The 16,019-nt window shown below is 39.7% G+C and overlaps 1 protein-coding gene across 5 annotated transcripts in view; it reads left to right on the top strand.

The window, feature by feature from the left end:
* Positions 1-1,143: 1,143 nt before the first annotated feature.
* The window catches only part of LOC106097686 (Fc receptor-like protein 5), a 111,090-nt gene continuing 96,214 nt past the window's right edge, over positions 1,144-16,019 (top strand). For 2 of the 5 annotated variants that reach the window (XM_025904944.1, XM_025904941.1), the window contains exons 1-2: positions 1,151-1,350; positions 1,473-1,751. In XM_025904944.1, the coding sequence (XP_025760729.1) occupies positions 1,227-1,350; positions 1,473-1,751 (403 nt within the window). In that variant the 5' untranslated portion in view covers positions 1,151-1,226. Of the gene's footprint in view, positions 1,351-1,472; positions 1,752-16,019 lie in introns of all 5 variants that reach the window. The other 3 variants (XM_025904940.1, XM_025904943.1, XM_025904942.1) reach the window with 3 other exon arrangements.

Here is a 16,019-nt window from a genome sequence, read left to right as displayed (position 1 = left end):
TTTAATTTAAATAATGAAAAAAGAAACATCAAAAGCTCCATAAAATTTATGGTGATGATGTTTCTGTTATCTAAACCTGAACCTAAGCAGATCCCTCTGAACCCATCATTGTGTTTCCTTCAACAGTGAACTGCATTAGTTTACATTCAGTGTGACTTCTTCAGGTTAGAGAATGGACAAACATTTATACTGTGCTTATTTAGAGATCTACAACCTGAATTACCTGACTAACCTCAAAATTGTAGCTCTCTTACTATGTCAGAAAAAATTAAAATTATCTTAATCTGTAGGGAAAATTTTAAAATTGAAGTTAGGATTAGGATTCAACTTTATTGTCATTAGACATTTATAAATACAGGGTAAGGAAATACAGTTTGCATCTGATGAGCGTGCAAGAGTAGTAAGTGCTAAAAAGTAAGAGCAATTGTATACAGATAAGTTAAGCAATTATACGGCTATACTGATATATATAGATAAGGGTAGTATAAATCAATGGTGGGATAGTTATGAACAGATTATGTACAGAGAGACCAAATATACAGATGACCTACAGACAAATGTACATATGTACAGATATACAGATGTACTATGAACAAATAAAGAGCTTTGCTAAATATATACAGATGTGCTACATATGGTAAACCGATCTACAGAGTGCTATCAATATATTCACAGTGGAAGCGCAGCGCTCTGAGCAGACTATAATAGTGAACAGTGTACGCACTGTACCAGAGACTATACTGGTTCAGTGTCCTAAACTATAGCAGCAACCAATGTAAGCATATTGTGAATGTTGAGAATGAATGACAGTCATGATCATGGTCACTGGGAGGGATAAGTGGGTGTGGATGAAAAGGCTCAGTGGAGGACTGAGTTCAGTAAGGTGACAGCTGTGGGGAAGAAGCTGTTCATAAACCTGATGGTTTTAGTCTGTAGGGTCCTGTAGCCTCTTACGGAGGGGAGGAGCTGGAAGAGTTCATTGGCAGGATGAGAGGAATCCCTGAGAATGATGCGTGCAGCCATCTCTTCTTGGAAGTTGGAATTTAATAGCTGTATGTTTTCTTTCCTTGTTTTTCATAACAGCAGATAAACCCAGGGCCACACTGACAGCAGGAACAACAATCATACCAGTAGGGGGCAGTGTGACACTGAGCTGCTCTGTGCAGAGCTCTGATGGATGGAAATATGAGTGGTTCAGATGAACCCAAACAACCACTGAAGTTCACATGAGAGATCAACAAAACAGAGATATCAGAGTATCTCAAGGAGGAATCTACAGCTGCAGAGGAACAAGAGGAAACCCAGTTTACTACACTGATATAAGTGATGTTGTCACCATTGAGAAAACCAGTGAGTTCAGTCATTTAGTTTGAAATATACATTCACTCATGATTATCAAACATACAATGTTAAGTTTTCTGTGTTGATTTCATGTTTCTATTTGTATCTCAACTGTTAATATGTGTAAACAGTTTCCAATAAAGTTGTTGTAAAACAACAACCCAACTGGCCTCAGATATTCAGAGGTGAGACGATCACTCTGACATGTGAGGTGCAGGAAGGAGGTGAAACCACTGAGTGGGAGTATGAATGGAGAGGACCCAGCACACCCACACAGTGGACACACAATAATGATGTGACATTCAGAGTTTCTGAGTCCAGCAGTGGAGACTACATGTGTAAGAGTCGACGCAGAGATGACTCATATTCTTCAACAGAGTGGAGTGAAGCCTTCACATTGTCAGGATCAAGTAAGTCATGTTTGTTGTGTGATCTCCATTTGACAAATGTCATAATGGTCAGCACAGGATGAATTCAATGGTCTACAAAGCATGTTCCATTGTTAGTCAGACAAAGAGCTGCAGCTGATAGTAGCCTCATTGTAGACAGTTTGTCACCACTTTGTGTCATCAACTTTCAGCTGGTATAGAGACGCCAATGCTGACCTGCTGCTCCATCACCTGAGGACAATAATGACACAAATACATAAACAGAAAAAAACTGACGAGGTGGAAAAATTATTATTACAAACAAACACTGAGGTGATTTCTGCGGAAATACAAAGTGGACAGAATGTGTGGGCTGACGATGTAGTATATCAGAGATATTATATTATCCTTTTTTAATAGATAGTAAGATTTATATTTTTTTTTAATTACGAATTGTCTTTGTGATTAATAGAGTTACAAGGAGTAATGCAATATTTTCCTCGTTCAATTGCATTACTGTGGGACGAGGCATCCTAGAGAGAGAGTTATTTTAGAGTGATCAACATTTTAGTGACTGACTTTTTGGTTTGTTTTACCAACTGAAGTGAACTGTTTGAAGGTTTTTCTTCTTTCTCTTTTCGTCAGGAAATTGATGCTTTCAAAGACTTTATTTAAGAACTTTGCAGGAGCAGTGGTAGATAAATCATTGCATTCTGTTGTATTGATGGAACGAACAGTGATTTGTGAGTTTTTGAAATTAGTGTGTAATTTTGCAACAGGACGTTTATAGATAAAGAGACATATGCTGATGTGTTTCTTCTGATCATGTAGGAAGAAGAGTATTCGCGAATCAAAGCAAACTTGCCATGAACAAATAATCTAAACAAATGATACCATTTCATTTCATACCATTTCAGTTTGTTGTTGGAAACTGGAGCGCAGGTTTATTCCCAGTGTAATCCCAGCCTGTGTGTGGGGTATATATATTCATTTTTTGTGTGTGTCTTTGTTTAAACTCAACTGCAGATCAACCAAAGGCCCAAATAACTTCTGATATGAGAGACATACCAGTAGGGGGCAGTGTGACCCTGACCTGCTCTGTGAACCCATCATCATCATCTGGATGGAAATACTACTGGTACAGAGATGAGAAATCCTCTGAAGCCCTGACCACACAAGATGCAGTTTTCCACTCAAATGGACAAATCAGTGTCTCACAGGAAGGACTCTACAGGTGCAGAGGAGGAAGAGGAAACCCAGTTTACTACACAGAGGACAGCGAGCCAGTCATGTCTGATCAAAAGGGTGAGTTTTAATATGTTATTACACTTTTTTAAATTCTAAATTAAGTTCAGTTTAAAACTTATGTTTCTTATCCACAGTAGATGTCTCGAGTCCTGAAATCTCTTCATTTCCTGTTCTGATGATCATTGGAGCAATTTCTGGAATTACATTGATTTTCATCCTGCTCTTGTTGTATTGCTCTAAAAAGTTCAAAGGTGAGATTTTCATATTTTTTTCTAATATTACATATTTTATATCTTTAATGATTAAATACACAGATGCAGCATTGAGTCATAAAATGCAAACTGTTCACAAGAATATATAATCCACAACAACATAAAACAAACATCTAATTTGACATTTTTAATAAAGGTGCTGCTAATGAGCAGACGCTCAATCAGGATGAAGGTCAGCAGCAAGTGTACTCCTCTCTTCTTCATGGTTAGTTTTTCATGCAGTTTCAAATATTCTGATGCTATTTGCAACAAGACTGTTCTTATTACATCTGCTGCAGCTTTTAATATAAATGTTATTTGCAAGAATATTTGTGTTTAAATTAGTATCACAGACATGAGGTGACTGATTTTCTCTGACCTGCAGGTGATCGTTGTGTCTATGAGACAGTCAGAAGATGTGAAAACACTGAAAATGGTAAAGTTTACACTTTCATTAATATAGAGCTTGTGGAAGCTGGATGATTATACAATAACTGTGTTTAACATTAAAGTCAATCAGATTATTATTTCAGGTCCAGCAGAAGGTGATTACACCAATGTCACATCTGTGATTCAGCTCAAAGTCGTTAACAAGACAAGTGAGTGCACAAAATGTGAGATAATAACCATGAGAAAATACCTTGATAGTTATGATCATCAATAATTACACATGAAATGCTTTCATTTGATCACCTCAACAGGGCAACGTGGTGACGCAGAGGAGAGCTCTGACTACAATGATGTCAATCCAAATTCAGCCACAGCCCTAAAATCTTGACAGCAGCTCTTTAGCTGTTTTGTGACTGTCGATTGAGCCAGCACCGAAAATTTATTTAATGGAAAAGAAAGAAGACTCCACAAGAACCACCTGCAGACCACCCTGTGTGATGCTGCACTTGCCAAAAGACAAACTCTTGCAGCACTTCATCCATGTCAGATAAAGTGACACTGCCAGAGACTTCCCATTCAGGCAAACACCAGAGCTCTTATATCCATCAGATAATTTGAAATAATTGTACATACTTCTTTCTCCCGTCATTTTTAAAAAAATTTATACTGTAAATATTCTAATTTTATTGTAAATGTTCATTTTAACCAGGTTTCTCATTATTTAAATCTGTGTTTCATTATAATTCAAAATTAGTAGGGTATTTTTTTTTTTTTACCATTTTTTTTAGAGAAAGAGAACAATCTGTTCACTCTGTTTCTGTCATATGATGACTGTGTGGCAGACAGAGCAGGACCTTAAATGCAGAACATGGTAATAAACTTCGAAAAAAAACAACAACAACCTTGGTTTTATCCTCTGTGACTCACAGAACAAATTTAAACAGATAAGACAGAAGACACACAACCAATGACGGGCGAATGCGTCAAGAAACAATGCGAGACTCAAACAATGAATGCATAAAAGGTAACGTAGGAAGAGGAAACAGGTGGAAGAACAGCTGGGACTAACTGGGGAAACGATGGGGAAAGTAAAGCTGACCACTAACATTTTATTTTATTTTTTTTTTTTGCCTGTCCCGTTTGGCTCTTTTGCCATCAGAATTATTGTCTAAAGGCAAAGAAAGATGCCCAACGGATTTACTTTATCAAATGGACCATCCCAGCCTTGCCGTGATGGTCTATTTGATTCACCTTTTATTGTTTATTTTATTTTCACTTGCTGAATACGGGACAGACTTGATTGGGGGAAAGAAAGAGGGAAAGAAAAACAGCGGGGAAGAGGGACGGGGAAAAAGGGCAAAAAACAAAAACCAACAGAATAAGCAGACAAAAAATACATATATCGATCACCTGGATCACCTGTTGAGAAAGAAAGAAGAAAACAAGCAGAAGAAAACGAGAGTAATAAACAAGATCACAATGATCTATGGGAATACAACAGTAAATACTAAATATTAAACATTATTGTGCAGCACGTAAGATTGACAGCGCACAGTGTGCTTTGAGGTAAGAGCCAAAAAGGGTGTAGTTTGTGTGTGTGATCAAGCTGACCACTAACATATGAGAAAAACACCACCACAGAGACAAAGACTTAACAAGGTATGTGAAACACATTCAAAAGTGGAGTACGAGGATTTAACATCTATATGTTTATCTATATGCTATTCTCCAAATAATTAATCGTGCTTAATTCTAATTGAAGTATGACCCTAATTAATAGGATGAATAAGAAAACCTAGTTTGATCAATGAAAATTGTTTTAATGTCTGGATTTTGTTTGCTTTGACATCATTCACCTCCAATCTCAGCATATTAGTCTCTGTGTGTGAGACTGGCTGCAGGAATGTGGTGAAGATAAGAGTGTGGAAGTCTGTGGCCTGTCATCGTGTGTGAGTTTAAATAGAACAAATAATATTAAATAGGTTGCTGATAGTTAATCATGCTTAATACTAATCAGAATATAATCAAGTATAGGTTTAACCAATATAAAGGGTCTTTCTGGAGGTGTCTGGCTGAATCCATAACGCAGAGGAAAGATTAAACTGAAGCAGAACATAAACAAACTATAACCAAGAACTAAACTATAGCCTGATGGTGTAAAGACAAAAAACATAATATGGTATCATACATGCATGAAGCAAAAATTAGGCCCAATTACTCAGGATACTGAAGAATTAAGTGGATACTGAAGAACTTAAGGTGTTTGGCTCTCAGCAAAGGCGGTCGCACTTTTCTCCTCTCCTCTCCCTTATCTTCCCTGCTTAGCTCCTTATGTCCTTGTCTTGTCTCGTTTTTTGTTTTTTTCACTTCCCTGGAACACTCTCTCACAGTCTGTGTCTAAAACCAAAAAGAGAATTTATGGATTTGATCAACTGGTCTCTGAATGCTATTGACACCCTTTTCTCAACGAGAAGTCTGGGCTCGGGAGAGCCCGAGTGCCCTGGAGGGACTTTCCCTGCCGGATACACGATGGACGGGTGGCAGAAATGGAGGATCGTGTGCCTGGTGGGACTGTCGATCGAGGACACTGAAGATATCTACCTATTCGGAACCATGATAACAGGGTTCTTGCTGATCAGAGCTGGCCTGGCCCTGGCTTATCGGAGAATTAAGAAAGCGGAACCGGCTGTTCAAACCCCCACAAGGCTGCCCGCTGGGATTGAATCGATGGGACGAGGTGCGGCTTCTCAGAAAGGGCTCACGGACGGCAGCACGGTTAAGAGCTTGGAGGCGCTTGCGGCTGCAGTGAATACTCAGAATAACATCTCTGAGCGGATATTGGGATACATCAGGGAAGAATCCGCTCAGAACAACACCTATGGGCGGAAGCTGGAATACATCACGGATCAGTTGGCTGCGGTCGTGAGGTCTCAGAATCTGCTCTGTGAGCAAAAGAGTGACAAGACCACGGAATTGAAGGTAAATAACATCATGGAGAAACTGGCAGCTGAGAGACCAGTGTCGGAGTGTTAAAAACAGCTCGAAATTCTCATGAGTTGTTTGTAAAAGAAAAATCACCATCATAATGCGGCTACCCCTTCGGCCCTAGCTGTGGGCTCAAGGCTGGAGCTGAACAAAAACACCCTGATAACGACTGTGTTGAGTCTGTTCCTTCCCATTCCATGCAAGGCCACCTGGGTTGGCTGGTAGACTGTTTACTTAGCCTGGCAGGGCGAAGGACACTGTCTCAGCTGAACTATGGACACGCACACACATACACTTACACTGATAAGCACTCACTCTCCCCCCTCCCCTTCCAACGCCTTCGATGCTTGACTCCTCTTGGGGAACGCGAGGCGGGTCTGGGCCTGCGCTGGAGAGTCGGCGCAGTGGCAGGATGGCTGCTGTGTTGCCCAGGATTACTCCTCACCCCTACCCAACCCTGTTGCTGGTCACGTGCCCCATATTGTTGTACTGTGGACATTTATTTGCTTTTCTGTGCAGAGGAGTTTTTTTGTTTCCTGTTCTCATGCTGTCCTCTTATAGCCCAGCATGAGTAGAGGTCTCTTTTTTCCTCTTGTACTTTCCCATTGTAGTGTACATTTCAGTGGTTTTCTGTAATGCAACCGTTCTCTGACTTGTATCCCCATGTGATGTCTGTGTTGTGTGTGTATGGTCGGGGGGCGGGTTCATTCCACTGCAGGGCAACCTGCCACTGCATGTGGCGAATAAAATTTGAACTTGAATATGAATCTTGGTCTGTAACTTAAAGCTGGGTCTGAAGACGCAGCACCATGACAGTCCCTGATCTCCTGCTATGTCACGTTTTCTGTGCAGCCTTAGTCAGCCTAAGAAGTGTGATTTCACCAGAATTGCTGTAATAAGTGAAGAGAACCACAAGGAAACTATGTTAAGCTTAAGAAAGGCAAGTCTACACTGCAGGACACACAGTGTGGGAGCCAGGTTAATATAGTTCAATTTATATTTGCTGTTAAAATTTTCCATCCGCTTATCCTTTTCAGGGTCGCTGGAGCCTATCCCAGCTGTCAAAGGGCGAGAGGCGGGGTACACCCTGGACAGGTCGCCAGTCTGTCGCAGGGCCAACACACAGGGACAGACAACCATTCACACTCACTCGCACATTCATACCACTAGGTGTGAATGTGCGAGTGAGTGTGAATTAACCTATCCCCACAAGCTGCATGTCTTTGGATGGTGGGAGGAAGCCGGAGTACCCAGAGGGAACCCACGCAAACACGGGGAGAACATGCAAACTCCGCACAGAAAGACCCCGGCCTGATGGTGGAATTGAACTCGGGACTGTTACGGGTCCGAAATTGAGGACGAGAGTAAAACAATGATGGTCCAGTAGAGGTCGATCAAACAATTGATTTTAATGAATACACGCAGCGTGGGGAGACGTACACTGGAAACCATCAGTTGTAAATCCCCGTCCAAAAATACACTTCAGATTGCTTTTATAACATCAGGGTATTATGACGCCCCCTCTTGCGTTTACAAGCACATAATTTGCATCTTAAGAACATTATTTGCCTCTTTTACAGACAATGATCAATTTTAAGAGATAAATGCAGACACAGAAGTTCCCCTTTCTGGCATCCATCCAAATATGGTGATGATCTCAGGCCTTTGAGGTCCCCATGGACTTGTCCTCCTTCTGTCACCTGTTGCTAGGCAAACTCAAATGCAACTAGAAAAATTTGCATTTCCTGCGAAAATGCAGTGTGGATGCTGGAACGCTGAAGCTGTCAGCTGAAACTAGCTGAAAAAGCTGAAAAGTTGCAGAAATTGTAAAAACTTTGCGGAAGCAAAGGAACGTTGCTAAAATGTAGTAACTTAGCAGAACTGCAATATCTTAGAGGAAACATAATACTTGGCAGAAATACAATAGCATAGCAGAACTTAGCAGAAATATTGTAACTTACCAGAAACACGATAACTTCCCAAAAATACAAGAATTTCGGAGAAATAGTATAAGATAACAGAAAGAATATATTTAGCCAAACATTCTTAAACATTACAGAAATACTACTCTATAGCAGAAATGATATATTTAGAAAGAAAAATATAATATAGTAGAAATACTATGATTTAGCAGAAATCCTACAATATAGCTGAATAACAATGATTTAGAACAGATACTATGATTGAGCAGAATAGTAATAACTTAAGTGAAAATATTGGAAAGGTAAAATGACAAGCTGAATAAAAAGGAACATGGTTAAGTTTGCTCAAAACTAATTTTTGTTCACCTGTGAAAAAATAAAATAAAAATACATTTAGAAATACAAATAAGAACAGCCAACAGATACACACAAAATTAAATATGGATACACAAATCAACAAATACACACAAAATCAAATATGGATACACAAATGTACAGAGAGACACACACACAAGGTCTATGCCAGTCAACCAGTCTGAATATATTATATTTTTATCCAACAATGAGATGTTGCCCTAAAAAGGGCTTTGTGTGTCTTTCTTTCTCTCTCTCTCTCTCTCTCTCTCACACACACACACACACACACACACACACACACACACTCAGGCTCACACACACATGCGCGCACACACACACACATAGCATCAGCAAGTGAACAAGGGCTGTTAACAGCATGTTTCTAGGTCAGTCAAACAGCTGTGAGATTCTCAATTTGAATCCACCAATCAGAGGGGCTGTGTGCTTTTTCCTGCCAAAACTGGTGCACCAAGTGCAGGCTTTTACAGCACAGAGAGAGACAGGATTTTTGCAGTCTATTTCTCATAGTGAGGACTCCCCTCAAACAAACAGCCATAAATTCCTAACCGTAGGGGCTACAACGGTCATTCTTAGACCGTTGTGTTCAGAAGACATGGGAGAATCTTGAAATGTTGACCATTTAAAATAAAAATATGAAACATAATAGATATAGGACATAGATGATTGGTTGTCTTAGAAGCCATGATTGCCCCAATATGCAAATTTGAATGTGCAAGCCCTCGGATATGATTGGTTGTCTTAGAAGCCATATAAAAAGCAGTAAAACTGTACTATGATTTGGTAGAAAAACTATAATTAATCAAAAATACTATATTTGGCAGAAATACTATGTTGTAGCAGAAACACTATATTTAGCACAAATCTGATGAAATAGAAGAAATAGTATGATTTAGCAGAAATGCTGTATTTAGCACAAATACTGGAAAGCAGCAGAAATGCTATGACTTAGCACAATAGTAATAATCTAAATAGAAAAATTGGAAAAGCAAAATGGACAGCTGAAAAAATCCTGAACATGCTAAGGGTCCCTCAAATGTAATTGTTAAATGAAAAAAAAAAACAGCAAAAAAAAGTATAACAGTCATACAACCACAAATATGTACACATATGGTAACACACATGCACAGACAGACACACACAGGATCAAATTCAGTCAACCAGTCTAACTATATTGAATTTAAATCACACACACACACACACACACACACACACACACACACACACACACACACACACAAGATCCAATTCAGTCAACCAGTCTAAATATATTGAATTTAAATCTTACAATGAGATCATCCCATAAAGAGGCTTTCTCTCTCTCTCTCTCTCTCTCTCTCTCCCTCTCTCTCCCTCTCTCTGTCACACACACACACACACACACACACAGGATCCAATTCAGTCAACCAGTCTAAATATATTGAATTTGAATTTGAATCTTACAATGAGATCATCCCATAAAGAGGCTTTCTCTCTCTCTCTCTCTCTCTCTCTCTCTCTGTCACACACACACACACACACACACACACACACACACACACACACACACACACACATCCAATTCAGTCAAGCAGTCTAAATATATTGAATTTGAATCTTACAATGAGATCATCCCATAAAACGGCTTTCTCTCTCTCGCTCTCTCTCTCTCTGTCACACACACACACACACACACACACACTCAGGCTCACACACACACACACACACACACACAGGCTCACACACACACACACACACACACACACACACACACACACACACACATAGCATCAGCAAGTGAACAGGGGCTGTTAACAGCATGTTTCTAGGTCAGTCAAACAGCTGTGAGATTCTCAATTTGAATCCACCAATCAGAGGGGCTGTGTGCTTTTTCCTGCCAAAACTGGTGCACCAAGTGCAGGCTTTTACAGCACAGAGAGAGACAGGATTTTTGCAGTCTATTTCTCATAGTGAGGACTCCCCTCAAACAAACAGCCATAAATTCCTAACTGTAGGGGCTAAAACGGTCATTCTTAGACCGTTGTGTTCAGAAGACATGGGAGAATCTTGAAATGTTGACCATTTAAAATAAAAATATGAAACATAATAGATATAGGACATAGATGATTGGTTGTCTTAGAAGCCATGATTGCCCCAATATGCAAATTTGAATGTGCAAGGCCTCGGATATGATTGGTTGTCTTAGAAGCCATATAAAAAGCAGTAAAACTGTACTATGATTTGGTAGAAAAACTATAATTAATCAAAAATACTATATTTGGCAGAAATACTATGTTGTAGCAGAACCACTATATTTAGCACAAATCTGATGAAATAGAAGAAATAGTATGATTTAGCAGAAATGCTGTATTTAGCACAAATACTGGAAAGCAGCAGAAATGCTATGACTTAGCACAATAGTAATAATCTAAATAGAAAAATTGGAAAAGCAAAATGGACAGCTGAAAAAATCCTGAACATGCTAAGGGTCCCTCAAATGTAATTGTTAAATGAAAAAAAAAACAGCAAAAAAAAGTATAACAGTCATACAACCACAAATATGTACACATATGGTAACACACATGCACAGACAGACACACACAGGATCAAATTCAGTCAACCAGTCTAACTATATTGAATTTAAATCACACACACACACACACACACACACACACACACACACACACACACAAGATCCAATTCAGTCAACCAGTCTAAATATATTGAATTTAAATCTTACAATGAGATCATCCCATAAAGAGGCTTTCTCTCTCTCTCTCTCTCTCTCTCTCTCCCTCTCTCTGTCACACACACACACACACACACACACACACACAGGATCCAATTCAGTCAACCAGTCTAAATATATTGAATTTGAATCTTACAATGAGATCATCCCATAAAGAGGCTTTCTCTCTCTCTCTCTCTCTCTCTCTCTCTGTCACACACACACACACACACACACACACACACACACACACACACACACACACAAGATCCAATTCAGTCAACCAGTCTAAATATATTGAATTTGAATCTTACAATGAGATGATCCCATAAAAAGGCATTCTCTCTCTCTCTCTCTCTCTCTCTCTCTCTGTGTCACACACACACACACACACACACACACACGCACACACAAGATCCAATTCAGTCAACCAGTCTAAATATATTGAATTTGAATCTTACAATGAGATCATCCCATAAAACGGCTTTCTCTCTCTCTCGCTCTCTCTCTCTCTCTGTCACACACACACACACACACACACACACACACACACACACACAACATCCAATTCAGTCAAGCAGTCTAAATATATTGAATTTGAATCTTACAATGAGATCATCCCATAAAACGGCTTTCTCTCTCTCTCGCTCTCTCTCTCTCTGTCACACACACACACACACACACACACACAGGGAGAGAGAAGTAAGTTTCTAGCTCAGTCAAGCAGCCTGGGAGCTGCTGAATTTGAATCCACCAATCAGAGAGCCTGTGCACTTTTTCCCGCCAAAATAGGTGCAGCCGTTTTTACACACACAGAGCACAGAGACAGGATTTCTGCAGTGAATTTCTCATAGTGAGGATTCCTCTCAAACAAATGACCATAATTTCCTAACCGTAGGGGCTAGAACGGTCATTCTTACACCGTTTTGTTCAGAAGAGATGAGGGAATCTTACAGTGTTGACAATTTATCATTAAAATATGAATTTTTAAAGATATTTGACTTGTAATGCACCATAACTGAGTAGAGGCGAAGCAAAAACTGCCTTGACCTGCCCTCAAACAACGCTTTCTAACTCTAAATCTATTTGGAGTATCAATATCATTTTTTCACCGTAAGAGACAGCAGGCTTTGGTGAACAATCTTGGAAATTTTCAGGTGTCTGTTGATATCCATTAAAAAGATATGACGAGAGAAAAAAGTGGTTCATTTCCAGAGTTTGAAATCTGAAGAAATCTGAGCGAACGATGAATTTCCTACCCTCAAACAAGTCTAACTCATTTCAGAACGGTAATAGGTGAGAAAGAAATTCTTGAATTGTGAGCGTCAGGAGTGTCTGAAGATATACTGGGACAAGCCTCATGTTTTAACTTCGCTTCGTTAAGGAGATATGACGATTCGAATATGCCTCTCATTGCAGAAATCAAGCGGTGATTTTGAACAAACTCTCCATTGACTTTCTATGGAGAGTTTTCAGACTTTGTGTTGGTCTGAGGAGATTTGCCAAAATTCTATAAATCCCACAACCATGATAGTGGCATTTTCGGAAAGCCAGCAAAAATACCTACGTTTTGATGTATAATTTGTGGAAGTTGAGTGAAAATTGAGCAAGTAGCAAGAAGTTGTTCGGACATGAAGAGAAGACTGCAAAACCTTCAGTGGCACACTGGAAGCCAAGTGCATAGCAACCATAACAACGCATGTATTTTGTGAAAAATCACAATTTTGCAACTCAAAACTTTAAGAGGCATAAAAGTAAAACGGTAAAAGATTTGAAAAAGCTGATTTATTCCTAAATAGCCCAATAATTTGAGAACATTTTAAAGTTTGAATGGTTGTTCTACGTGAAAGTAGGAAAAAGTAGTTAAGTTTCAAAAACAAGCAAGTTTTAGCAGAATTGCGGAAGTTTCCCATTCATTTCAATGGGACAAATTAAGCTTAATATTTTAAAAAGTATAATAGTATAAAATACCAAAAGACATAGCCATCATTAGCAGAAATAGCAGAATAGTTTAAAATTTGAACGGTGAAAATCGGCTGAAAATTGTGGAAGTAGATCCACGGCGAAAAGTGTACGGAAGTCCCAAGAGGAACTCAATAGTGTGGATGCTTAAAGCATCCACACAATAAGAAGCTGAATACATTCAGGCCTTTGCTCAGCTACTATTTTACTGTAACAATATACTCAGCATATAAGCTTTTAAGATTATAGATTTAACTCAACGATTTAAAGTGGTTATAACTGCACCTGTAATAAACATGTTAACAGTGTTGGGAAGGTTACTTTTAAAATGTATTCCATTACAGAATACTGAATACATGCCCCAAAATGTATTCTGTAACGTATTCCGTTACGTTACTCAATGAGAGTAACGTATTCTGAATACTTTGGATTACTTAATATATTATCATGCTGTTTACAACTACATGAATGTACTATTGCTGTGATTTATTACTGTTACTGAAGGTCCGCGGCTCCGAACCGTAGTAAAGGGACCTCTGGCTAATATGTCGGGTTCCGTGTCGGGCTGGTAGCCGAAAAATAGCTTTACTTTGTTGTCTGGGTCAGCTTTGCTTGCGGGAGACAGAGAGAGGCGTTGAAAGGCTGCTCCAACGGAACTTATTTTTTCCGGAGGAAAACACGAACACAGTGTACAGTTGAGTCTTAATAGCTTACTTACAAATGGGCTCGTCAGGCACTCTTCTTGGCTGCAGTGGTTATTATTATATTTACATGCTTCCAGCTCCCGTTTTTGCTCCGTGACAGCTCGGACTTCCTTTCTCTCCCTCCCTCGCTCACAGACACATAACGGGTATGGTAGTCCATTCTCCCTGCAGCACGGACTACACTGCCCATGATGCTACATTCTTTAGAGCTATGCCTGTAGCATTCTGCCTTTTAGCTTAGCACAACAACTAAAAATAAATCATCAATGGGTGGTGTAATGAATAAAAGTCAGATTCAATTACTATTTTTCGCTTTAAAAGTAATCAAAAGCACTTTGGGGACATTTAGCCCAAAGAACGAATACTTAGTAAAGCAAAATACACCAAACCTGAACTTATAAGTTAGTACAGGGAGAGAAGCTACAGAGAATGTGCCTTACCAGTGTGGAGATCATGCAACTCTGGCAAGAAACCCCCACACATGCAACATGTTTGCTAGCGGTGTCCCACTGATTAATGCCCCACTACAACAGGGACATGTGGAACCTTATTATTACAAAAATTCAATTTAAAAAATAAAAAATAAAATCTATGCAATGCAGTTTTGTAAAAGTTCACTGTGACTCACACATTATTACATAGTATATTATAGCTGCAGCTACATACTATATATATACATATAAATATATAATTAACATTATGATTTATGATTTGCTTCAAGATATGTTCTCTAACTGCACCTTTAGAGGAAGCTAATAGCTGTGTCCCAAAACGTCGGCTGCATCCTCCGGAGGCCGCATTTGAAGGCCGATTACGTCACAGCCAGGCGACGAAGGCTGTCCCAATTCGTCGACTCCTTCAAATGCGGCCGACAAATGCGTCCTTCATTTCCCCGAATTTGAAGGATGGGTCGGGTGTGTCCTTCGTGGCCCACCATATCCCAGAATTCATAGCGCGGCCCAGCCAAATTTCAGCTGCCAACAATAGCGGCCGCTACTACGTTTTAAAATTAGTCTTATTAATCTTTCTGGGTCACAAAATAAACTTTTAACATATTTTCAAGCGAGAAAGTAGGTGTGTAAATTACAAATATCTGCTTGGTTTATCAAGACATCGCATATTTGCAAAAGTGCGCCGACGTTTTCGGAGACGTCTGTTACCCACCTGCTCGATAGCAAGCCGGGGGGTTCAATGGTCACTCCAGCCGGCGAGAGCAGCGGACTCCTGGCTTCATCGTTTTCAGACCCCCGCTCTTTCGCTACTCAGGTTAAAAATGATATATAAGTCACTCGGATAACTTAAAAATGTAATTGTTTGGCTTTTTTCTGTGTTTTATTTGTTCCAGAGTAAATCGGTTTGGCTGAGATCAAAGTTATTAGATTATTAGATTAAATAAAACTTTATTAATCCATCGGGTGGGTTTCTCCAGGATTTTCACACAGCTGAATAAACGTCAAACAGAAAACTGATTAAACCGAAGTGTGAGACGGTCGGGAATTTACGCCAGTGTCCTGTTATATTTTAGATAGCAAGGAGCAGACGGCCGAGTTTATTAAACTCCACCGAGACAGCGGTGACGCAAATCTGAAGGCTAGACCGTCCCATTTCACAGCCTCGCACTTCCGGCCTTCTTGGTCTTCGAAGGACCCGGCCCACATAGACCGCGAAGGCCGGGTCCTCCGAAGGATGCAGCCGATGTTTTGGGACACAGCTAATGTCTGCTTTCTCATTCTCTCTGTCACTACCCAGAGCTTGTGACCACACAA

Source organism: Oreochromis niloticus, unplaced genomic scaffold (genome assembly GCF_001858045.2).
Source record: "Oreochromis niloticus isolate F11D_XX unplaced genomic scaffold, O_niloticus_UMD_NMBU tig00007810_pilon, whole genome shotgun sequence".
In the NCBI taxonomy this organism is placed as follows: domain Eukaryota; kingdom Metazoa; phylum Chordata; class Actinopteri; order Cichliformes; family Cichlidae; genus Oreochromis; species Oreochromis niloticus.
Note: the sequence above shows the minus strand (reverse complement) of the source record. Positions and strands in the feature narration are given on the sequence as shown.